Here is a 26,711-nt window from a genome sequence, read left to right as displayed (position 1 = left end):
TTAAAGAAATGTGGAGATGTGGAACGGTGCAAAGGTAGATGGACAAAGAAGAAAGAGGAGACAGCAGATAAAAATATGACTTTATTCCCGGTGAGAGAGGTAAAACTAGTTGAGAATGGATACCCAATGAGAGAAGTTCCAGGTGGTGGATATGTTCATGTACCTTGGACACGACAGGATATATTGTCTTTTACAAATGATTTCCCTCAATTGAGAGAAAAATCAGTTTAAAGATTCATAAAGGTTTCAAAAGTGCTTTTGAAAGATTTGGATGGATTGTTTGAAATTGTAGTTCTGACTGATGTATGGACAGAATGTAAGATTACTGTGGATTGGCCAGTGGAAGAATACCCTGGAGATGAGAAAACAGGTGCACCTTCCGAAGAGGTAATGAAAAAGTATAATCAAGAAATCACTTACTTGAAGGGAAAAATCCCACCATAAGAAACAGACTGGGTGAAAATAGACAGAACAAACCAAGAACCTAAAGAGTCAGTACACGCCTACTATGAAAGGTTGTTACAGATGTTTATGCAATTTAGTGGATTTGAAAATATTGTCTGTAAGGATATGAGTCACTTTGTGTATCGATGTGTGTATGGTTTAAGAGCTGAAGTTAGCCAAATGATTCAGCAGCATCTGATATGCTGGAAGAGTAGGCCAGTGTATGAAATTCTGTGGGATGCAAAATACTGCAGTGATAAAATAATTCCAAACATAAAAAGCTAAAAGAAAAGGTAATGTGGGCACAAGTAATAGTAGTAGAGCAACAAAAAGCCAATAGAAAAATTGTTGCGAATGGTCAGAAACAGTATACTCAAAATAATAGTAATACAACAAAGGGTAAAATAAGTAGGGATGAAGCGAAAAAGAAATTTCCTTCTCATGCGTGCGGAAAGATTAGACATTGGAGAAACAACTGTAGATCTGTTCAGAAAAATAATGCAGAAATTCGAAATTTAAATCCACAGATGCAGAATGAGGTGGGTGTGAACCAGCAGTAACTGCAGCAGTTTAGTTACTCCACAGTTACTGGTGCCACAAGCTCCTATGCTCAATTGTGTATGTGTGCAAAGATACAGTGCCAACACAGGATTTTATGGAGAAGACCACATTGGTAAACAGTATATGTTGCGATACACTAAGAGAGATTCGGAGATATCACAATGACGGTGCCTGAGGGGGGAGGAAGAGTGCATGCTTGACGCTACTCTGGAGGTAGATCAGTCAGGTCCATTTATTGGTGGAAAGGTGGAAGGAAATGATCTTACATTTCTAATGGACACTGGTGCTACCCGTTCTACTGTGAGAGCAGCAGACATTCCAAACCTTCTCTCGGGAGAAAGTATCCAAGTTGTAGGAGTTTCTAATACGCATATCAGTACTTCAGCAACAAAACCCATAAAAGTGCAAACTGGTCAAATTAAAGGCATGCATTGATTTGTGGTATGCGATTCAAGTCCAGTAAATCTCTTGGGAAGATATTCACTGTGTAAGATGAACTGTACTATCTATTGTACCCCAGATGGTATTGCCTTTCAGACCCCTGATGAGGATGTGGAATAGAAAATGATGTTAGCAAAGCAAGGGACTGAAGTGAATGAGTTATATTCACTCCTCACTGAAGAAAGTGTGCCTGAAGAATTAAGAATATTAGTACGATCAGACGAACGGGATTTTACAGGACAAGATATTGGTCTGATGAGAAATGTAGATCCACTTCAGATCACAGTAAAAGAAGGTGCAAACTATCCTAATACTCCGCAGTGCAAAATGAGTCCGGAAGTAATGCAGGAATTATTCCTGACATTGATCAAATGATTGGGCAAGGGATCCTGAAAGAAAAACTAAGCAGTCCATGTAATTCACCTATTATGGGACTTAAAAATCCAAACGGAAGGTACAGAATAGTTCAGGACCTTAGAAAATTAATACAATTGTTGTATCCTGTTGTCCTATAGTACAAAACCCAGCAGTAATTCTGTACCAGATACAGAAGGAAGTACAGATGTTTTTGGGAATGGTTGGATACTGCAGACTGTGGATCAGTGGTTTTTCACTGATTGCCAAACCTCTAAAGAAATGGACTAAAAATTATGTGAAAGATCCATTCATTTTAGATGAAGAAAGTTTGCAGGCTTTTATGTCATTGAAAAGAAGTTTGTGTCAAGCACCTGCCTTGGGAATGCCTGATTACACCAAAGAGTTTGCATTATCCTGCTGTGAGAGAGATGGATATGCACTTTCTGTGTTAACTCAGAGACAAGGAATGGCAAGAAGACCAGTGGCTTATTTTTCTGCCACACTGGATCCAGTGGCCGCTGCATTGCCTGGATGTATGAAAGCAGTAGCTGCTACTTGTGTGAGTCTGGAACAAAGTGAAGTAATTGTGATGGGATATGCTGTTTAAGGATATGAACCACATTCAGTTGAAATATTGTTGACGCCTACCCGCACTCACCATTTGACTCAGTCGGCTTAGTAGAAATGAAAGAGTGATTTTGGAAGCTGAAAATGTGAAACTGTGAGATGCACTATGGTGAATCCTGCAACATTATTACCAAATTGCGCATGTGAAGAAGTCAAATATGAGCCAGTACATTATTTGATTGGATGCGACAGAATGGTGCACGAAGCCAAGGCCCAACATAAGAGATGCATCTCTAGAGGAATCAGATGGTGTATTGTTCGTTGATGAATCATTTATGAGAAATGAAATGGGTGAACTGAGTGCAGTTTATGCTCTATGCACTATCGCTACTGTAATAGAAGCATCCTGTTTGAAAGGAGTCAAGTCTACACAAGTTGCTGAGCTCATAGCTCTTACTAAAGCTTGTATATAAGGAAAAAGATTGAGAATCGAAATTTTTAATGACAGTCAGTATGGTTGTAGCATTGTGCATGACTTTGGTCAGTTATGGATGCAAAGGGGATTCTTGACTTCCTCAGGTTCTCCTATTAAGAACAGTAAGAATGTGAAAGAACTCCTTGAGGCTTTACAGATACCCAAGAATATTGCAGTAGTAACATTTTCTGCACACAAAGCAGGTGACAATTATGTCACCCAGGGAAACAGATATGCCGATTTGATAGCCACATTTTGAGCAAGGCATACAATGTCATTGAACATAAAAAATGGCAAAGGAGGAGACTATGTGCCATCTATTGTTTTCCACCTCTTACGAAACTTGGGAGGAAGTTAGATAGTTACACGAAGAAGCAGAGGAGGATGAAAAACAAATGTGGAAAAGTTCAGGTTCTGTCAGAAGACCAGAACATGAAGTGTGGGTTTATTATGATGATAGAAGACCAGTCATGCCAGACAGCTTTCTCTCTCAGATGGCAAGGGTATACCATGGAGTCTTTCATGTTGGAAGAGATGCCATGATCAGACTCTTCAGACAACATGATATAATCCTCGTTTTAGAATGGTTGCAGAAAGTTTGTGTCAGCATTGTGACATTTGTCGGCAGCAAAATTCAAGCAGGAAAACTGTTGTTATATTACGAATTGGAAAGGCAGAAGGATCTTTTACGAGGCTACAGATTGACTTCATCAAGTTGCCACCATGCAGTGGTTTGAAGTATGTCCTAGTCATAGTCTCTTTGTTCTCTCGATGGGTGGAAGCCTACCCAACAAGAAGAAATGATAGCATGACAGTCGCTAAACTGTTATTGAGAGAATTGATACCTAGATTTGGATTTCCAGTCACTTTGGAGTCAGATAGAGGATCCCATTTCAAGAATGAAATAATGCAATTGCTCTGTGAAACATTGAAAATTTAACATAAACTGCATTGAGCTTACAGACCAGAGGCTTCAGGTATTGTTGAGCAGATCAATGGTACTATAAAAAAAACAGGCTGGGAACGGGTGTGTCAGTTCGCAAAACTGAAATGGCCTGATGCTTTACCATTAGTATTGATGAGTCTCAGAAGTATCCCCGACAAAAAGATAGGGTTAAGTTCCCATGAAATCCTTATGGGATGAGCCACGAGACAAGCACTATTACCAGCTAATAAACTAATGAATATATCTGATGATCTACTTATAGACTATTGCAAAGGACTAGCTGATGTGGTGCGTTCTGTGTTTCATCAGGTTGGAGAAGATGCGTACACAGACCAACCAAACGCAGCACATGATCTGAATCCAGGCGATTGGGTAATTATCAAAAGCACACCAGATCATCGTGTTTAGCACCCAGATGGAGTAAACCTCATGAGATCATATTGGTGACGACTACAGCAGTAAAGTGTGGAGTGTTGCCCAATTGGAGCAACACAAGACGAGTCCCAAGTCCCCTTGAAAGACCAATTGACCCGCAACAAGTAAACCAGAGACCAGAACCAGAGGGTCAGGTGCATGAAGTAGAAGAATCTAGGGCAGTAGATTCTGAAATATAAATAGATGACGAACGGCCAAGCACAAGTCAAGTAGAGTGGGCACCAGACACTGGGTCTTGCAAAACTGCTGTTGAGATAAATGAAAGGGACATCAGTGAAACTGTACCTGTAAGGGAAAGTGAGGAGCAAATCAGTGAAGAACAAGTCACTGAAGCAGACCAGGTCACTGAGGAAGGGGAAGTTAGTGAAGACATTGTAGGTGCAGGAGAAGTGATTGAAGAAAGGTCCGATAGTGAAAACACTGTAGGTGATATATAAACAACTGAAGAAGGGCAAGTCCATGAAAAGGACAAGGACACTGCAGATGAGGAAGAGAGACAGGTAAATAAAAGGGCAAGCAAAATACTTTGAGAGAAAGACAGGGAAAGAAAATAAAGACTTCAAGCAAAGAGAGCAAGAAAAGGAGACAATTGGCCAGGTGGTGTCAAAAGGCTGAAATGTACTTTAATCAGGAAAAGAACAAGAGGACAACTAGATCAGATTAATGAAGTCCCCAGTCAAGCAGGACAAGAAGAGTTAGGGGAAGAATTAGTTATAAGGACAAGGAGAGGAAAGGTCTCAAATCAGAAATACTTAGCACCAGAGGTGACATATGTGTTATCAGAAGAAATAGAATACACTAGCTCAAGTGAGGAAGGAGAGAAGTCTGACACAGAGGAAAGTGATGAAAATGATCTGAGACCACCCTAAAGGAGATTATGAAAATTAAAATATTGAGCTCATCATAAAGGAGACCTGTAATAAAAAGAGACTACAAAGCCCAACAGTTGAAAACGGGCTTATATTAAGCGTGGGATTGCATTTCTTTCCTAGAGAATTTGTGTCCCCTTCCATGGCTAGAGTTAAAGAATTTTATGTTTAGAAGATTTCTAGATAAAAATGGCTGAAGTAGAAGTGACTGAATATCCAAAATCTAGACTAAAGCATACGTGTATAAAAGATTGTCTATGTAGTGTTTGTTTCCAGACACTCTTATGGTTTTTACTCACAGTCTTACTAAAACTACTCATGATAAATACAACTGGAAATCATCTTAACAATGGTATGAATGGAGAGTTACGAGATGTTACTAAAGGACTCCCTAACACTGACCTAGCTCAAATAGATTACCATATGTTACATAATGACAAATCAGTAAATGATTTTTCACTAAATGCCTTTTCTAAACTACTCAGTGACTTATGTGTGCATGCAGTTACCTTCTTTCATCTCAAAAGGGGTGACGTATCACCACCTTCCATTAACATTTGGCATATCCTGCAGCATTCTTACAAGTCTTTTCTATGTACATGGTAAACTAGAGTCCCACTACTCTGATGTTCATTTAGTATTTTCACACATTCCTGTTCTTAAACATTTTAATCCAGGTCATACTTTTAAGAATACAAGGTATATGGGAGAATTTTTCCACCTCACTAGGTTGTTAGACTTAGAGTACGCATATATACACAACCTAACATGCAAAATGCAGCATGAAGAGAAGTTGTTTGTCAACCTAGTTGAAAGAAGAGAACATCTCCAAAAGAAAGCTATTGAACATAAGGAACAAACGCCACCGTGGGAGCACAAGGAAGGGATTTATGAAAAGGGTGAAGCACATGCTGCAATGTCACTAGATTGGTCCCAGAAAGGGAAAATATGTATATATAGAAAACCAACCGCTTACAATAAAATGTTCCTTGGTTCTAGTGAGTGTGAACACACCTTTGAAATTACAGGTGGATGGGGATTTAAAGGAGGACATGATCCAGTTTTTCCTGAAATATACATAGTGTTCGGTAGAAAAGCATATAACAAATTACCTGATCATTGGTATGGAACATGCTTTGTCATTCCAAAGGTGTATCATTTGAACAAAAAGACTCATAGAACCACAGAAATCAAACAGGGATTAACACACATGAACCGCACAAGCTTTCCAGAAATAGTAGGTAACATATTTGTTGCGCTAATATCACAATTGGAGTTACTTTGAAAGCACACAAAATTCGGAAACTGTCTACAGTGGTTGAGAGATTATCCACAGATACCGCTGGAGGATTTTTGATGATAAATACTGAAATGCTTGCAATTAAGCTAAAGAGAGAGGAGTCTGTGGAATGTTGCAGATACAACATTGCTGCACGTACATACCTGATAAAAGCAAAGGCATTGAAGGGTATGTTAAAAATATTACGAAATTGCATGAAAAAGTAACCCAATTAGAGGTTGATGGTACATCGGAAATAATTAATAAAGGTATTTCATGTGTAAATAAATGGTTCATAACATTTGGTAGTACACTATTAGGAAGGATAGTCATACCATTATTCACTGTAGTTTTAAAAATATTGATGATATTGATAACCTATGAATGTTGTAAGTGAAACCATGAGAGAAAAAGAATAGTAACAGAATTAAATAACAGGGGGAAAGCAAGAAAATGGAAAATAGATGAGATAGAATTAGAAGACATGAAAGGAAAATATTAAGAGACTTTCAAAGATCTAAATAAGAAAGTAAGATGCGAGAAATGCACTAATCTGTGAAATTAGATCAAAAGATGGCACATGGTATGGTGGGTATTTTTGATGGCTAAAGCCATCAAAGGGGGGATTGATGGAGCAGGGTTGCAAAAATTCAACCCAGTCAAATTACATCCCCATAACATAATTAACATCATTAGAATTATAAACTATCCTATGTGTGAAAATTGCATTGCGCATAAGTGAATTAATATGACTAGGAACGTGAAAAACATTAAATGCATAAATTTGATGTAAGCATTAACAAAAACCATAACATTTCTTGAATTAAAGGTATTGTATTGTGCATATTTTTAAATTAATACATTAATCGCACTCAAAACTAATGCTTTTGCAAAGAGCCTAATACAGGAAAACAATATGGAGGGTAGTTAATTGATTAAATCATCATTTCACTTAATTAATGACTGTTTTTGTATGTTTTATCATAGTGAATAGAAAGGCCCAAACCAAAGGTTGTCCTCATTAAAATATGCCCGCCTTGCGCAGCCGCAGTGAAGAGAAGAGCATGCGGTAAAATTTGCTAAGTGGCGAAAGAGGCTGTTCCAGTGTCAAGGTCGGGACACTGATGACTGAGTGGATGACTGCCAACCTGAGTCCCAACCGTGGGACCGGGTATTCAGCGTGAGAAATTAATGTTTCATTGTTTCAAAAATATATATTGTTGCAAACAGGGACTAATGTCATAGGGATGGGTTCAGTATGACAATTAGTGGTAAGATGCAGATACCCTCATGCCTGACCAATCCGTGAATGACTTTCTGAGATAATGGGACGGACATGCTGTAATTGGGGTACCTCTGGAAGGGGAGGTAGGTAGATCCTTGGTCTTGCAGAAGAATCTTGGATGAGGAGAGAGGGACTTTTGTTGAGGGCGTCAGTACCCAGATAGTGCTAGCTGTTCCAGTCCATTACTGTCTAGAATCCTGTCCTGATCTTTGTTCCTCTGACCCTATGTTGGGGAACCCCCACTATTCCCGGTGGCCCCGGGGATAGTTTTCTTTTAATAACTCATTAGGTAATGTATATTAATTAACTCATTGCAATTTTAATGATTTGCAAGTGCATCTTTCTCCCTGAAACTTTTGTCTCTTCATCTATCTATTCCTCAGTGTATTGTTTCAATTGAATGTCTTCGAACACTTTAAATTTCTGTATTCAAGTATTTTGTTCAGAATTTCTGGCTTGGCACTGTATTCATTAAATAAAACCATAAGGATTTACCTATTAGTATGAGATACAGTTTTAAAATATTCCATTTGAGTCTGTGATCATTTAATAAACTGTAAATTAGTTAGTCATATTAATGCCATCAACTTCTCAACTAGTGGTCTATCGACCTAAGGAAGAGAGTTGAAATACAGGTCTAATTAGTTAGAATGATAAATGTCAAGACCTATATAATAAGAATTCTCAGAAGAAATGAAAACCTTTCTAGTGCAAATATTTAGGGACTGTGTTTGTGTGTGAAATGGGCCTGATGATTGGATTTTACATTATTAACGGTACATGAGTATATGTCCCTGATTTGCTGCTCACGCTGGGTCAATCTGACGCACTTCGGGTCCTTCTGGCTAGTGTCTAATTCATAGAAGTTCTCTGATGGGTTGGTGCAACAACGTGACTACATCTTGTGTCTGACACTGCACCAGATGCTATCCAACCACGAGACCTGTCCTCCGGACCAGGCCTCTCCATGTGATTAAGCCTGGTAGCTGAATAGAACATTATGTAAAATCTGCCAGGATTGATTGTGATGTTTTCTGTCCACACCCTGAGAAGCATTGCTGAGGGGCAAAGTGTTCTCCCCAGGATCAGGCAGGGTCAGCTTCATATGAATGAACACTGGACTCTGCATGGATTTCTCTCAATTGTTTTCAGTCAGGAGTGGTTTTGCAACATTGCCCATGATACTGAAAAAAGTGCAATAACTCTAACTTCTCTTTAGGACTGAGATGAGGGGTTCTACTGCACAGAGGAGAAGGGGATTCAGTGTTTCCGTCTGGAGATCGTTCTACCACTTGTGCAACAAGAGTTTCTAACATCCGTCCACACAGAAGAGCTCACTTTATGTTCTGATATTCTCAGAAGTTTTGAAGACTTCCAGTAAAAATGGGCAAGTTACCAGGCGGCTGACCGTCACTGAGGTTCTCCATAAAGGTGCTGGCACCACTACTGATTTTCTCTAATGGGGGCTATGAGTTTACGCTTATTTAGATGACTGGCTTATACAATCTCTTTCACCTCTTCAGGCACTGCAAGAGATCAAGTGTCGGTATTGCCTTCTGCTAGGCCACACAGACAAGATGTATAGTGTCACCCTCACCATATGTGAAATGTATTCAGCGTGGGGGAGTTTGGAGTATGGTTAGTGTCGTAATGCAAAATGATAGGACCCCCTGCAGTATGTCATGAGGGGCCCAGCGTCTCCCAGATCACACAGACATTCATTGGTCTTAGTCTCAATGGGGGCCTTCTGATAGATTTGCGCCCCACTTCGCTGCTGGGGCTGGCTCAAAAAAGAAGAGTGGCTTTTCCGAGTGTTTAACTATTTCTTATTCAATGCAATTGCACACATTTTGCAAGGCATGTAATGGCATGGCTTAAGGGCTGAGTGGGTCCCCGCTGGAGCCTTCGTTACGCCCCGGAGTATGGTGTCTCCACCATCGGCCTATAACCAGTGGTAAGCCTCGTCTCCTTGCACGTTTGCCTACGAACTTATTAGGATTGTCCAAAGGGATGACAATTCTCATGAGTAAGTGCATCTGATATGTGATTTGGACTGAGTAACTGCTAAACCGAAAATAGGTTTCCCCAAGAACATACCCTTCTCCGTAGGCCCTCATTAAACATATGTATTCTGTGTTTCCTCTCCGACCCTGGAAAAACAATTACGCCTGTGTTTTTTCAGGATTATATTTGTGCATGCTTTTCTGATTCAAACACCATAAAAGGAGTTAATTGAATGTCTAGAAAAATATAATTTCAAGCATGTTCCATGCATTGTTGCCTGACCACGGTATTACTCCATTGTTCCCAGTTTGAACCCATCTGCATGCATACATCTCTGATCTCCATTATGGAACTTAGGATTTGCACCTACTTTTCTGAGTGGCCATAGAATATGAACGCAGTGCTCCTCACCTCGCTATACCGATAATACAGATTCATAAATCTGATGTGTGGGGATACCACAGTAATAAGAGCTGCGCCATGAGAAATTATGAAAAACTAGGGGAATCATAGTTCGTATTCAATTCCTGCAGTAATTTCTCATTTTTCAGCCATTATACACCTGCTGATTTTATTATTTTATTGCTCATGAAATTCCTGGGTGTGGGGAACATTAGGAATGTGGGTGTGCAGGGATGATGCCTGAAACTGACTTGGGTGTTCAGAAGCAGAGTTAATTTCATTCATTTTCCGTTAACAAACTTAGGGGTATATTCTCAAGAATGTGTGATAACTACCACAAGAGTAGCGTAATGCAACTTTGAACATCACAGTCTCTCACGGGAAAATAACCCCGTGTTAACATGGAATTCAAAACGGGGCAGTAGCATGCGATGGTCACCAGATAACGCATCAATTGTCTGCATGAAAATCAATGCCATGCCGCAAAAATGCGAAACGCGAACGCAAAAAAACATTTGATGTGGCCAATCGTGGTACAAAAATCAGCGAAAACCAGCCACATGCCTGCAAATCCCACGCGTCTGGTGGGAAAATGCACTATAAAAGAAAAAAAACAATTCAAACTGCGTCGCACCATGGATGCATCCGGACTGAGTGCAGAGGACAAGCTGAACTCCACAAGCCCCACGGAGGTCCTGCCAGGAACCCCGTGTTCAGGGAAGGGCAAGTACAAGAGGAAGAGGAAGACAGGGTTTAGTTCGCAAGAAGACTGGATCATTGTCACGGAGGTGATAGAACACCATCAACAACTGTTTGGCACCTCCACTGCGGCACTGGCAATGCAAACGGAAATATGGCAGGCCATCCTCACCAACGTAAATGCAGTCGGAGTGTCGAGGAGGTCAAGAGGCGCTGGCATGAAGTGTACAGCCAAACCAAGGAGAAGCTCTTCACCAACAGGAAGGCAGCAAGGGAGACTGGAGGTGGGAGTCCTGCGACACAGGAGAAGCTGGATGAGCTGGAGGAAATAGTGGCCACAGTCAGCAGTGTGGAGATGATGGCAGGAATTGGGGGCCTGGCCACAGCAGGATGCAGCCTGACCCAACAGCAACAGGGTGAGTAAGCACCAGGGATGGGGGGAGATGGGCACAATGGCATACATACATGTTAGAACTGGGGGTCTCTAGTTGGCAGAGGTAGGTACCACTGTCCATATAGGGACCCTTGCTTCTAGTCAGGGTAAGGAGGAAACCCTCTGAGATAACCCCTGCTCACCCTCTAGGTAGCTTGGCACGAGCAGTCTAGGCTAACCAGAGGCAATGTGTAAAGTATTTGTACCAACACTCACAGTAATACAGTGAAAACACCACAAACTGACTCCACAACAGTTTAGAAAAATAAAGGTATTTAATCTAAACTACACAAGGCCAAACCGACAAAAATCCAACATACACAGTTCAAAAATATGGTTTCAAAAGAGTTCTTAAGGTTTGCGATAAAATTCTTCAAAGATGCGTGAAAAGTTCACAGTTGCGTCACGTTTACTCACAGTACCTTTTAGTTGCGACAAAGTTCCAAAAGCAGAAGCTGGTGCGGTGGAAAACAAGCGATGCGTTGCTCCTGAGACCCTGGGAGGCGTTTGCGACAGCCCCGCTGCAGCAGCGGGCGTGTTGCGACAAATCCGGTCTGTATGGGGAGGAAGGCCACTTGTATGGATTCCGTAGGAAGTTTGTTCTCGCAAAAGGCACGATGCGACGATCTTTGGAGTTGCGACGATCTCCGGGGTGACGATGCGCGGACCAGCGGTGATCTTCTCTCTCGCAGCTCCTCAACGCGATGGTTTCTGCGACGACACTCGCAGCGACGTGACGCGGTCCGCAAGCAAGCGGTGCGGCGATCTCACCCAGCGACGACAGGCTCTGTGACGACACTCGCAGCGATGTTAGACTTTCCCGCACCGGTCTGGTGCGTCCCGCAAACGAAGGCTGAGACGGCTCAGGCAGCGGCAACAGGCGCTGCGACGATCTCGGCCTTCGTAGCGGCAGGAATTTCCTCGCACTGTCGGGGATGCGCTCCGCAGCGAGCGATGCGATAACTTTTCAATTGCAAAAGTCTCTCAAGCTTAGTTTCAAGCTTCCCAGCACAGGTACAACTTCCAGAGGCCCCACAACTGGATCAAGCACTCTAGGAAGGACAGAACTCTCTCAGCAGAGTTCAGGGAAGCTGGGGGTGAAGTCCTTTTGTTCCTGGGACTTCAGAACACGGAGCCAGCTCTTCTCAGGCCCTTGGAGATTCCTTCGAGACAGGGGACACAGCACAACAGCCAAGTCCTTCCCCTCTCCTTGGCAGCAAAGCAACAGGTCAGTCCAGTAGAGCAACAGCAGGACAGTCTTCCTTCTTCAGTATCAGCTTTCTCCTTGGCAGAGGTTCTTTCTTGATTCCAGGATGATCGAATTTTCTGTTGCCAGGAGTCCTGTACTTATACCCCTAAAAGTCTTTGTTCTCTTTGTGCAAGTGGGCCCTGAGCCCGGTCTGAACCAGTTCTGGGTGTTGCTTGAGCACTTTGTTTACCTGGCTTCTCCTTTCCTTTCAGAGTGAGGGGCAGGGTCGTCATCCGCCCAGCAGGAGGTGGAGCCAGCATTGTGGAAGGCAGGCACAGCCCTGGAGCGCTTTGTTGACATGATTCCTTCTCTCCTTTCACAGTGCAGGGCAGAGACATCAGACGCACAACAGGGGGTGGAGCCAGCACTGTGGGGGGCGGGCACAGTCCTATTCAGGCCCAGGTGCTAACTCCTCCCACCACTCAAGTTGCAAATTTAGTCATTCAGCCTAGGGCTGACTCAGCCAGCATCCTGGGGAATCCCCAGCCCCTGTCACTCTCAAACCAGACAATCAATACACAAACAGGCCAAGGCACACAGAAAGGTTAGACAAGAGAACAGCAACTTTCTAAAAGCGCTGTTCTCAAACACAGGATTTAAAAACAACCTTTCCTAAAAGATGTGTTATTAAATTCTGAGTTCAGGGATACCAGACTTTTATGTCCTATCTTGTTCCTATGGGAAGAAATGCTGGTAGCCACTGTAGCCAGCATCCCCCATGATAGCCTATGGAACAAGATAGCCTTGCAGCAGTGAAAAACGAAAATGGCTGTAATTCACTACCAGAGCATGTCACCTGCACAAGTACATGCTCTACCTTTCACATACACTGCACCCTGCCCAAGGGGGTACCTTGGGCCTTCCATAGGGGTGACCAATGTGCACAAAAAGGGAAGGGTTGGGCCTGGTCAGTGGGGACACTGACCAGGAGGACATGGCAGTTCACAGATTGCACACAGGCACTGCGGTGGCAGGCCTGAGACACCATTTTGGGGCTACTCATGTGGGTGGCACAATCAGTGCTGCAGGCCCACTAGTAGCATTTGTCATCACCAGCCCTGGCACACCCAGTGCACTTTACTAGGGACTTCATGGTGATACAAATATGCCAATCATGTATATCCAATCACAATAACAATTTAAACAGAGAGCATATGCACTTTAGCACTGATCAGCAGTGGTAAAGTGCGCAGAGTCCTATTGCCAACAGCCACGGGTCAGGAAAAATAGGGGAGGGAGAAGCAAAAAGTTTGGGGATGATCCTGCAAGAAGGGCCAGTTCCAACAATGCACAAATATGTGCAGCACTCTGCACACCCACAAAGATCGTGGAACATGTCACTGATAGCTTTGGCACACTGCAGCACACAAAGAATGCCAAGTAGGCCCCCGTCCACAATGAGCACAAAGGGGCCCTCCTCCATATCACCAATATCACAACCGACCCATGCACAGGTTCTAAATCCAGCAAAGCAGCAGCTTTGTGACCCACACTGACTATGCAAGTAACACTGCATGCCGATAGCATGTCAGCAGCCCAAAAACATGAGATGGCCCATGAATCGACATGGAGGTAGCCCAGAGTGGCTCACATACGTAAAGGAGCAGTTCATACTCTGACATGTCCACATGCACACACAAGCCATGACGTACAATACACGTAGCAGACGAACAATGCACCAGGCCACAAAATCTGTCCAAGAGCAGATATGACCCAAGTCAAAAACAAATCAGGCCCCAAAATACACACAATTCAAAGGCGCTCTGCCTCAAAGGGAGAATTCTAAACGAAATCAGAGCTGCAGGGGCAACTCCCCCACAATGCAGCACACACACATAGCAATCACAGAACATCGGCAATGACGGCAATGTTGTACAAAGTGCAACACCAACACCATTGGAGAGGGCTCACAACAGGTTCAGTAACTATCCACTCACATCTGACTTTGTCTGTCACTGTGTGATGATAATGCATGGGTACTACCACACATCCATCATGTGGTTGAAAAATACACTGACTGCCATCAAATAGCCAGCTCCACCAAAACAGTCACATTGTACATTGGCATGCAGTCTGAAAGTAAACATCTGCAAATCTTCAACATACATGTGTTAACCTGCATCTCCCCTTTCACATTGCAGATGGACAAACAACAACTCCTGCAGGGCACACCAAACTTCCCATCATTGATGATGAAGAGGACAACCTGCACATATGTCAAGACACCCTCCAACGGATAATGGACAGCCTTTGCTGCCTCTGAGCCATTCTCAGATGACTGCAGCGGGAACATTGACAGACACAGCTCCGACCCCTGATGTCTCTGTGGCACACAGTGATGCTGCTCCATCACCTTCGCAGTCTTTTGTGTCAGTGGCAAACAGTGATGCAGCCATCACCCCGCCACACACCGAACACAGAACGCGTATCAGGGGAGTAAGAAGAGGATGGAAATTACTGTGTGAGGGAGGAGGCCTTGTTATGACCTATGCATCATGCCCTGGCAATACCTCCTACTGACCCCCGGAACACTCTGCAACATTAACCCAAACCCCAAAACGGACTCCGAATTACACAGCAATCCTACTGAAGACTGCACTCTCCCTCTTCCTAATCACATTTCAATTCCCAAAGGACACTGGTTGGCCCACCACTGGTCTTCCATGTGATGTGGGCTTGGATGGCCATGTACAGCTCCAGCTCCGTCAATCACCTGAATGTGAATAAAACATTCTAAATCACACAGATGTGTCATTACTATGTTCACTCTCATATGGAAGTATGGCTGGATGTAGGTACAATGATTGCACATGAAGGTACACTCTGGTAACTGACATCTATGCGCATGTGTATCCCTGAGACACATGACCAATTGGATGACTGCGAAGGTGAGTACTAGCTGTGTCCCCATTGCACATAAACAACAATCTCACGACCCCCCAACGTAGGCACAAGTCCATGTGTTGAATAGGGCTGTGTGTAGGAGTGACCAAATCAGTAGCAGGCCAAGAGTGATGTCCTACATCACATGTGACAACAGAACGTCACGTCACATACCTACTTACAGACATCTGTGTGGACACAGTCTGTTATGATATATGACATAGTTCCACATGGTGAGAGGTTGAACACCATACTCACATTGCTGAAGTCACACAAGTGCACATGTCGGCCAGCACCTATCCCAAAACAATGTCTGGCTCACAGAGATTGAGCTTGTAAAAGGGACAAACCTCCATTGCACATGTGTCAACCAGTTCCTCCCTGTGTAGGGACGATTCTCATTGTGGCACACGACTGGACAATCAAAACAACACACCTTACAGTTAGACACCAGTGGAGTGGCATAGACTTTATTGGCATGTGCGTGTCAGTACAGACGAGGCAATGGCCACAACAGCCAGGGACATGCTTAAGACACTTACACGCAGCATGGTTACATGTCGAGGTTCAGAAAATGGTGGTGCAAAAATGGACAACAATCATCACTGATGGCAACGCTCCCAGCCCACCTTGCCTTGCTGGATGAGTCATGTGTTTTTGACGTCTGCCCATTGCCCCATGTGAGGGGGCACGAGTCACTGCCCATGGGATCTGCATATTGCTCTGCCACCGGAGTGCGCCAATTGTCTGCTCTACTGACAGTGATCAGGTGAAAGGGTCCGACAGGTTTACAAGTCATGCTTCATTGTCATGTGTGTGCTCTCCCCCAGCAGTGTGTCTGAATTGGCAATGTTGCCAAACGACACTGTGTTGCTCTGACCATGGACCTGCATCACATTGCATAGGTGTGTGTACACAAACGTTTTCCATGCACATGCATCCAGAGTCCAGATGAAGGCAGACGTGTCCTCTGTTGTGGTGAGATATGTGAGCAATTCCCCCAATACAACAAATTGTTGGGACCTGTGCTGTGGGTAACAATTGGATATAGCTGCAGGAATGTAGTTACTCGTCCATGAATGCCTGTGCAGCTTAATATGCAATATGTTCCAATAGTAAGTCGTTGTTGTGTTCAAGGAACACCAGGGTGAGCCAATCCATTAACTGGTCTAGGCAATTCGCAACACAGCCCAATAGGGGAGTGCCTCTATGTGGTCACTGCACACAAGGAATTGTGCAATCTCCCATGCACACCTGCCAATACACAAGGCCGAACTGGGAACCGAAACCGGCCCTGGCAAACTGCTCAGCCATCCCCCCAGGTGAGGAGGGTGCAGCTGAGCAGTTTGCGAGGGCCGGTTTCGGACGATTTTGTTACAGGGGGCCGTAATTGCTGAGCCCCGGTGACAAAAACGGCTTCTCCAGGTGCCCAAAACTGGCCACCACCCTAGCGGCCAACCAGGGAAATGCCCGGTGCCTGCAACGGCCAGTCCGACCTTCCCAATACATACATAGTAAGTCAAGGCATCCCATGCATGTCTGTCTCAGTTACACTCCTGTTCGTGATCCAACAGGGGGCACGGACACAAGTCATAGTCCAATTTGTCTACAGTTGTATTGGATAGGAAGACATCCATGGGACACTCAAATGTGCATGTTCGGCAGTGGCACCAGGGCTGGACGCAGGTGACATAGGCAATGCAGAAGCTCATCCGGTAACTGATCCACAGCACTGCCAGTAGCACAGCTCCCAGTAAATGCAGCATACGTGCACGGTATTGTTCCACATGATGGGGGTTGTGCATGTGCCCGGTATGGCCTGCCATTGCATTGGTGCGTCTCGTGGAACTGGCTCTCTTCTGAATTGCGGCAGTTGTGTGGAGGATACGCCCCAGCTCTGAGCAATGATTCAAATGTGTGTGCAACGTTGGAGGGAATGGGTTGCTGTTTCCGTGAATGTCAAGCGCATCCCATGCGGGGGTACTTCAGGCAGGGGCTTCTGTGTGAGGGGTGTGGATGAGTCGGATAGTTCATTTGCGCAATGCGTGGTGTGGGAGTCATCCCTATCTGCCATGGCATCTCTCTCAGGGTGTTCCAGGCACGTTCTGAACCAAGGTCAGAGCTGCAGTTGTCCTCCTGCCTTCTGCATTGGAACAATGGAGCTTTCATCCCTGATGTTTGTCTGACTACTACGTGCATTTTCGGAATGTGATGTGGCTTTGGGGATGAGATTGGGACACAGCCTTGGGCTCAGGGTGTACAGATGGCGATACACCCACATGTTGGCATGTGGAGCCAGGTGCCCTACGATGCCTTGCGCTGCTTGTGCAATCTCACTCCGTCTCTCTCCCTCTCTTTCTTTTGTTGGGTGCATGGCACACCTTCTTCTCTTGGATTTAGTCTTCCAGGCTGTGTCCTATGGATTGTCCATTGAGGACCCGCTAGGACTCATCCGAATGGTTGTTTTGGCTTTTTTTGTATGGTGTTTTGTGTTGGTGATTGCATTGCTGTATGACTGATTCTCAATTTTCTGGCCACGCATGTATATTGATTTTCCTGCTTGGCGACATCAGGCAAGATATTTGTTTTGTGATTCATGGTGTTGGTGTGCAGTTTCTTAGTCCTGGGTTGGGGTGGGCACGGGGGAGGGTTGCAGGCCTGGTTGTGGTGTTGGTGGGTGTTGTGGCCCTCTGTGGGTGTCATTGCTGCATTTTCAGTTGCTCGGGGGCTTCTGTTGTTCTTTATGTGTGGCTCTGGGCTGTGCTCCCTTTTGTGGTGCAGGCTGTGGCCCGACTTTACACCAGGTCAGAGCAGGTGTTATTTCCTGCTGCTAACGCACCTTCTCACAGTTCTGTCTGGTTGTTGTGAATGTTGAGGAGTGGTATTGTTGCAGCTTTTTGATCGGGAATGCCTACATTGCATCTCATTAGCGATAGTTGTCGGGTTCATCCTTGGCGATGTTTTTTGCAGCTGCTATCGCCTGAAAAATGGTGATATGGGCTATTTGCACAGGCTTGTGAAGGGGGATGTATATTTATCATGACTTGGCTGCGCTAAAGTGCCATTAATTTGGTGATAGCTTCTTATGAATATGCCCCTAAGTGTCTCAGGAGCTATAGCAATAAAGAGGTAACTATTTGGAAGAAGTTGTGTGCATTCAATGCTGAATTTGCAAAGTATTAAGGGGGATATTTGCAAAGAAGTGGCAGAGTGAGGCATTAGCCATCATGGCTTAACGCCTCACTCCTCCATTTCACAAATATACGGCTGCACCATATTTACAAGGGAATGGTGCAGCCTTGCGTTTCCCTCTGCGCTGGTGCTACACTTAGCAGCCTAGCACCAATGCAGGCACCTTGCGCCATAGTGCAAGGGTGTCTGCGTGCAGCGGAAGATTGTTTATGTATAGGCAGGTGTCCCTTTCTGCATATAAACAATCTTTAAATGCTGTCTTGTACTTCTATGTGTGCTGCTTAATGCAGCACACATGGAAGCTACAAAACGTCATTTTTTTAAGGATTGTTTATGTGCAGGAAGGGACACCTTCCTACAAATAAACAATGCATGTGTGTTTCACAAGGCAGCACATATGGAAAATCAAAAACGAGGAGAAATAAAGCATTTCCCCTTGTTTCGCCAATTTAAGACCAGATATTCCCTGGTCTTAATTTTGGCAATGCCTCCAATTTACGCTGCCCTTGTAAATAGGGGGCAGCGTCAAAATCAAAGGGTATTGCGGTGCAACACCCACTGCCCACCCCTTTCATGCTAAGCATAGCGTGAAAGGGGGCTTTATTTACAAGGCAAAGTTAAGGCATGTTAAGTGGCTTAACACTGCCTTGTAAATATAGCAAAGCCCCTATCGACATGGCGATAGGGGTTGTATATAGGTCCCTAAGTGCTGTGGGCCAAAGGTTTGCTAGAAATCCACAACCAGCACAATTGAATGCTGGGGTGCAAAATACCAATACCATGTAGTCTTTATCCATCGCATAAGTCTTTAATCCACCACCAGACACCCCCCGCCCCATTCCTCCCTTGATTTGATTATGTACATCTCTCTCTTCCTCATTCTCTCCCCTTTGTGAGTTTTTCTCTCTCTTGCTATCGGGCAAAGTGTGATGAAAAAGAAGGGGCAGTCATCATAAATAAGTGCTGTGGGCCTCACCTGCAACCACCGGCTCAAATTAAGCACTGTTTATTGAGAACAGAGCAGAATATGAAAGCTGAAATTGTAATATGTGCTACTTGGTATTTAATCCATTGTGAAATCAGAAAAAATGTTGTGGGAGGAAGAAAGTAGAGTGCTGAGAATAGTGCTGAAGGCTCACAAAATCTGTAGATTCGCGCATACCGTACGCTGCCTGGGGAAAGGGGCGTCTTTTTCCAATCCTTCTGGATGGAATGAAAAGGTACATTGTAAACCTGCTTGCATTAAAGTCATGTCACCAGTGAGACAGCATCATGTTTTGGGGAAAGTACAGCCAGGATCTAGATGGAATTAATGCCAGGTTTTAGATATTTAAGGCTGCATTTTTAGCATTTTGTTGAGATTTTCATACCGACATGGGTAAAATCAGTGCTTAATTTCTAAGAGAATTAGTGCTGGTGCCCAAAGCTCTGCTCAGAGGCTGGCGGTCATCAGTCATTACGGATGCGCCGAATACCAAGGCTGCAGAGATGGGAATCCATCTCATATCTCTTTAATTGACTACCAAATGCTCCCTTCCTGTTAATCTCTCTCCTGCAGGTTTCTTCTTTCTCCTTGTTTTGACATTTTTTCTCTTTTACTCTCTCTTCTTTCCCCTTTTTTGCGTTTTCACTCTTTTGTTCTCTGGAAATGTGCAATGAGCAAAAATAAGTGCCGGTCTCCAAAATGACTGCTGGTGAGCCCCACCGGCAAAAACTGGCTTCAATTAAACACTGGGTAAAAGCACCCTACAATTGCCAAGCTGCTCTGTGGTAAAATGATCCCATTGGGCTGTGAATCTCCCATACCAAACGCAAACTGATGTCTTGGGATCCATTTTTTATTATACTAGCTTTATATTTTATTGCTCATGAAATATGTGCAGAATGTCCTTTATTACATCATAACATTACTAAGTTAATAAATGTTTGTTAAAACTCTTCTTTGTAGTGGTTTCTTGTGTTTAGCCAGAGTATCAAATATTTGACTTTAATCCAAGAACTAGGGCAAAAAGGGCCCCAATCTTTGATTGTAGAACTAGCACGGGTATCAGTTAAAGTTACACTGTAACACTAAAGTGGTTTTTCCACCTCACTTGTGGAGCAACATCATTTTTGCTCCACACCTACACGTCACAAATACGCAATATAAATGTGCTGTTATTACATGTTCTCTGCATACCCTAACAATATTAATGTAAAGTGTTGCACTTGACGTCTTTATTGAAGTGCATTCACTGTAGAATTTCAGAATTCATATATGCACAGTGTGCCTTAACTGTACTGAATGAGCATTTACTGTTTAGGTGATTGAATAGAAACCATAATTACACTATTAAAATGTATTTACCTTTGAAACAGCAAAGGATTTATGAAATGTATGCACTAACGTTTCACCATTAGCATATATACTGTAGTTCTCAGTGATACTTATGCACACGATTTAAGATTTTAACTGTATGCTACATGTAATATGAATCTAATGTACTGACATTTTACATTTTTTTGTATGTTGAATGCGCACATGCATATTAAATGTGCCCAATTGATTTAATTCTTCACGGGGCAGATCTACGAGGAAGTGCTGCCGCATGGCACCGCAAGCCCTTTGGCTGCACCACGCTATGGCACTTCCAAAGCACAGGGATGTCACATATTTACAAGAATATGTCGCATTTCTGTGCTTCCCTCTGCGCACAAACTGCAGCCATGCGCTGGCGCAGGCACCCTTGCACCATGGTGCAAGGATGCTTGTGTTGTGGGGAGATTGTTTTTGTGCAGGAAGGGGCACTTTTCTGCACAAAAACAATCACCACTGGCATTTTCCTCTTTCAATACTGCTGTAGAATGCAGCACACATTGAAAGAGGAAAAAACAATGAGAATTGAAAACATTTCTCCTCGTTGCGCCTCGCTACACCACCTCTAGGGTGGCGTAGCATTCACACGCGTGTGTCTTGTTCCATGGGTGTTGCATGGGAACACCCACAGCAACACCCAATGAATGCCCCTTCAACGCAAAGTGTTGCGTGTGAAGGGGCCGTATTTACAAGGAGAGAAAAAGTCACGCAGGGTGGCGTTTCCTCTCCTTGTAAATATGGAGGATCCCCCTGCACCACCAGTACATCACGAAAAGTGACGTACTGGTGGCGCAGGGGGCTTGTAAATCTGCCCCCACGTTTGCTGATTTCCATTTTCTGCTTGCATGTCTTTTCCTTGCAGGAACGTTCACATGGTTTGTTTAGTTTGAGAATAGATACAACACTATACTAATGATAGAGAGAGAGCCTGAGAAAATGACATTGACAAGTAACATGGAAAGCCAGAGCATTAACTGAAAGTTTCCATTTATTACTGTTCCAATGAGCCTCAGGTAAACCAGGAGATTCTCGTGGAAATAACTGTTGTTCACACTTTCTGAGGTTACGCTTCTTTCCTTTGGACTTTGAGAGCCGCAGACCTCTTTGCTTTCCCTTTGATTGTTTTACTGAGTGTGGCTTAGGCTAACTCTTATTTCCTTGTGCCAAGAATACCCTTGACCGAGCTTCTGAAATGCTGACACCTTCCCCCACTTCCCTGCATTTTTCGTATTTTTCAGCATTTCCCTGATTTTTTAGATCCCTTTAGTTTATTGAGCTATCCTCCCTATAGTGGACTTTGACTTAGATTATTTTAGACTTCACTCCTGTATAGAAGAGATAGTCAAAAACTCTTTTCTGAGCAGCAAATTCTGTTGTTAATCGTTTGCATTGCTGTAACTGAACTTCTTATTTGTCTTATACTGTTACGCCTAAACTTCTTTGGGAGGTTGGGTCATCCGGTTGTTAGCATGGTACAAAGATTTGTTTATCTTAACCTAACTGCTAACTTGTATTAACATTCTTAACTATAGTCACTGATTTCTGGTCCTTAATGGGTAACCAACTGGGTTGCACTGGCATTTAAATTGCTTGAATCAATACTAACTCCTTCACCTCTCAGTCGGCGAGAAAAGATTTATTGGCTAAGCAATGGTAAGAGGATTGGCCCAGCACTGCATCACTTGTAATATCGATTCAGCCAGTGAGTGACTCCTTTTACCAGCCGAAATCAGATTTGAAACTGACTCAGAATGATGATGTTGGTGTGACAGAAAACACTCAAATTACATGAACACATTCGTTATGGATAGATACATATATTACATATAGATCATGAAAAGCAGGGAAGTAATGCTATTTTCTATTCTAATTCGCTGACTATAATTAAACATCGTGTGCCTTCCAGGTCAGGCAAAACAGGACATTGGACACTAGTCTAACACAGCTCAGATATTCCAAATATAACAGTTTCAGCTGCAGCACTAAAATACAAAAACAACCCCCCAACAGAGCACACTAGCCAAAGCAAAGCACACACATCTTTCAAAGGTCAGAGGCAATATCGCTCAGAAATCCCATTGAGTTTGGCATCACCAAGACCACAACAACAGTATCCATAGCAACAAACAATCACAGCCCTCCAAAGAACAGATTGGCTTAATAAGGAGCACACACACACTACATTTAGACCTCACTGAGTTTGCAACAGCACTGCTCTGTTCATAAAACAATATACCACATCTTGACATGACATAAAATACTAAACCAACACTTGAATAAGGCAGTGCATACACCAGTCCTCCTCGATTGCATGTTCCTGAATGGATAAAGACCTCAGACAACACACACTAGCCATTTTAACACACATGTGACAATCCAACTCATGAATGGTCTGTCTTTTTAACTCTAAAAACTGAGCCTTTAAAGTACCAGAAGTCAAACTACACTGTGAGGCCAACTAATGCCACTGTAATGCTAAGCAAATCTCTGTTAGATAACATAGGAAAGCCAAAATCGCTTGTACAGTTATTGAAACAGTAACTTACATCTACACGTATTATGCAGGCAAGTAATGGAAGGACTGGTAGAAAAACACTGAGAAGAATAGGAATTAAATAGGGCAATGCTTTATGATCAGCCGCTACATTGTCGATTATGAATCCAATCACAGTAACCTAGCAAAAAGAAAAAGAAATGAGTCTCCATATTAACAAATATCATTGTCCAAGAAACATAATAGTCATTTCAGTATGATTATTCTGCATGCTTATTTCTTATGAGTAGCCACAATTTACCCTTAAAAAAATGATCTCTAGGCATTTGTGAAGCATTCCAATTGTGAATTTTGTTGTTCTGAATGAGGCAATTTATTAACAGTAATTTTTATTAAGAGTAGTATTTATTGCTCTCCAAGCCCAGCTCTTCATCACCACATTCTTTAGTCATTGAACCAAGTTTTTTAGGGCTCGGGCCTCCGCCTCCACGAAGTGGGGAGGCGGAGCTTCCCGAGATCTTATGCGTTCAAAAGAAGAAGGAATTCAGAAAGGGCTCTTTCCAGGCACATTCCTTAGTGTTTTCTGGTATCTGCCTAGTGATTCGTCTTCGCTGTGCTGTTTTTTTTGTAGCGTTGACCTGATAGGCTATAAGTAATTTACGCGTGGCCGATGTGGCATATTGTGTGCGCGAACGAGCACGGCCGAGTGATTAATCTTAATTAGGAGCTGTCAGAGTGCCCGTGTAATGCAATCCAGATGGTGCGAGCGCGTTCACCATGGCATTGCATACAAAAAGTCATAAACACACACACACATGGCCGTGGCATCATGTTACAGTTGGCACGCGCACCGGGCGGGAAGCGGTGGAGGTCGTGCAGCTTTAAAAGTGGTTTTAAGGGCCTCGGTGTTTGTTTGCGCCTCCTGTGGGTGGGTGCAAGTCCGAGCATATTTATTCAGGGGATGAATGGGTTTATCGCGGTTTCGGCAGCTTGCTTCTTTCATTTGGAGTTTTACTGTTCCAGTGCCGAGGAGCTGTCAGGGGGATAAATCTTGCGTTCGGCGAGCATGTCGATTTGTTCCCACCCATCCCAGAGGCTTAGTATCGAATTCAATGTACACATATTTAACCCACACTCATGCACGAAGGGGTATTAGTCAGCTATTGACAATAAATACTGATTTTCATTTTATTAATCGGTTGTCTTTGCCTTGTGACTACCAGCGCTCGCTGTTCAACGGAGAAGCGCTGGTTTATAAATCAGGGACACTCGATTTTATCGACCTCAGAAGCATGAAGGCTTGAATCTTCATACGGAATTCTGCAGCAGGTACACTATTCTCCTGAGCTGCCTACACAGTTCTGAATGCATTGTTCTATTAGTTGCAACTTGCAAACGTTCCAAAGAAACCAGCATCCTTTTCGAAATGTATCAACGACATAAAATGAGTAACAGGAACTTAGGTCTGAGGTAGTAAAAAACATGTCTACAGATTGTTGTTAACGCGTAGCACTAGGAATTGTTTGAAAGAAGACAAGACAATATGTAAAGGTAAAAAAAACAGCTTACCTATTGTAGCATGGCACCTTGTGAGCTAGGGGTGCTTTAAGGGCGCAGTGCAATCTGAATCAGCTTGCACAGGAGTTTCAAAATGCTGCCAAATAGGAAGCGCTATATAAATGCAATTTCAATATATCAGTGCAAGCCGGCTCCAATATTGTGCGTACATTTCTGTGCGGGTTTCGTTTCTAACTTGCGAGACACGTTGTTTTTCGAGCTGTGACTCCCTCACTTAAAATGACTTCGGTTTCTTGATTCATATGCGCCAATCATTGTGGCGCCTAGATGCGGGTCAGCTAGCATTAAGCGCTGCAAAGGGACATGCCTTTTTTATGAAGCATTTCAAACAGAGAGGTTTGTAAATCTTGGCAGTAAGAATTAAAGCTCTGTTAGAACTTGTGTTTGGTTTGCTGTGGTTGAAGAGACTGCAACTCTGATGGAAGGGGTTAAAAGTGTACATGTCGGGTTTACTGGCATGCTACCTAGCCCTGGGATTCGCTTTTGTGTGCATGACTGTCTTCGGCGTTTTTTTGACCAAATCAAACCCCTGTCTGTTCACCCTGCACTGGGCGGAGACCGTATCTCACATTTTTGGTTTATAAAAAAGACATGTTTATGAGCGTAGGGTCACCACCTGATTTATCGATTCTTGTTTCCTGCAGATTTCTGCTTTTCCAGCCGAGAAATGCAGCGAGCTCAGCCCTGTGGGTCTGTCATGTGTTCAGACGTGAAATGTTTACCCTGCCTCTTATTTACACCTTCCAGGTGTTTCGAGCCGTCCATTCCCTGCCAAGACTTCGGAAACATGAACCATCACTACAGCCTCCGTTAGATAAAAATACCCAAAGTACAAGTCTAGGGGAGAGAACGTGGATCTACAGACAGAGCTTCGAGTTTGGGACTAGGGAACGATAATCGAGTCTCGGCGTCTCTTCAACTTCCTGTGATTCTAGGCAAATCACTTAATGTCCCCGTCCCTCCAAAAATAAATTTATACATAAATAAATAATAATGTGTCCTTGTGTTAAAGCAACTGGTGCTGTTGTAAAGCGACCTAATACCTTCGAGTCGAATCGTGCAATATAAAACTACCAAAAATGATTTCATCTAGGGGACTTACCCGTAGTGAAGGCGGGTGATTTCCTAGACTGTTCTTAATTGAAGCGATTGCCGTTTAACATTTTACTCCAGCCGAAATAATCTGTGCCTATATATATATATATATTTTTAAATAACTTTCTTTTGAAAATGTGCTTAAAGTCAGCAATGCAAAAGCTAATATCTACGGGTAGAGAGTTTGTGCGAGAATCTGATGACGATGTGAAAGTAACAATTTTGGGAAAGAGAAGAAAAATACACGAATTCTTTGCAACATTACTCGAGGAAATAACATATTGCATTTTTTACATAGAGCAGACGCAGTCATTAACCATAAAATGTGATAAAAAAATAGAACAGTAAATAGGATTAAAAGGAACATTCGTTATATGCAGCGCTTTTTAAAATCAGGGTTGTTTAAATACGATTTAATTAAATCATTAAAAGTCTATCTGTGAAAACTGAAACCATTCACTAAAAAAATAACAAAACACTGACGCGGTAACAACCTGTGATTTCTGTTATGTATAGGACATAGTAAAGCCTATAACTCGCAATTCAATGGAGTAAATGTACTCGATCAACAGACATCTGAAGCATGACAGCAGGTCACAGCAGGGAGCGGTTAATCTGCTGAGTCACATTACATGCACGTGCCAGTGACACGACTCTTTATTTTGAA

At 43.3% G+C, this 26,711-nt stretch overlaps 1 protein-coding gene across 1 annotated transcript in view; it reads right to left on the bottom strand.

The window, feature by feature from the left end:
• LOC144770056 (ABC-type organic anion transporter ABCA8-like) overlaps positions 1-26,711 on the bottom strand; it is a 2,854,033-nt gene that overhangs the window by 476,234 nt on the left and 2,351,088 nt on the right. Inside the window, exon 26 of the mRNA XM_078654287.1 lies at positions 23,424-23,552. Within this exon, the coding sequence (XP_078510413.1) occupies positions 23,424-23,552 (129 nt within the window). The remainder of the gene's footprint in view (positions 1-23,423; positions 23,553-26,711) is intronic.

This window comes from Lissotriton helveticus, chromosome 7 (assembly GCF_964261635.1).
Source record: "Lissotriton helveticus chromosome 7, aLisHel1.1, whole genome shotgun sequence".
In the NCBI taxonomy this organism is placed as follows: Eukaryota; Metazoa; Chordata; class Amphibia; order Caudata; family Salamandridae; genus Lissotriton; species Lissotriton helveticus.
This window is presented reverse-complemented; position numbering and strand designations above follow the sequence as displayed.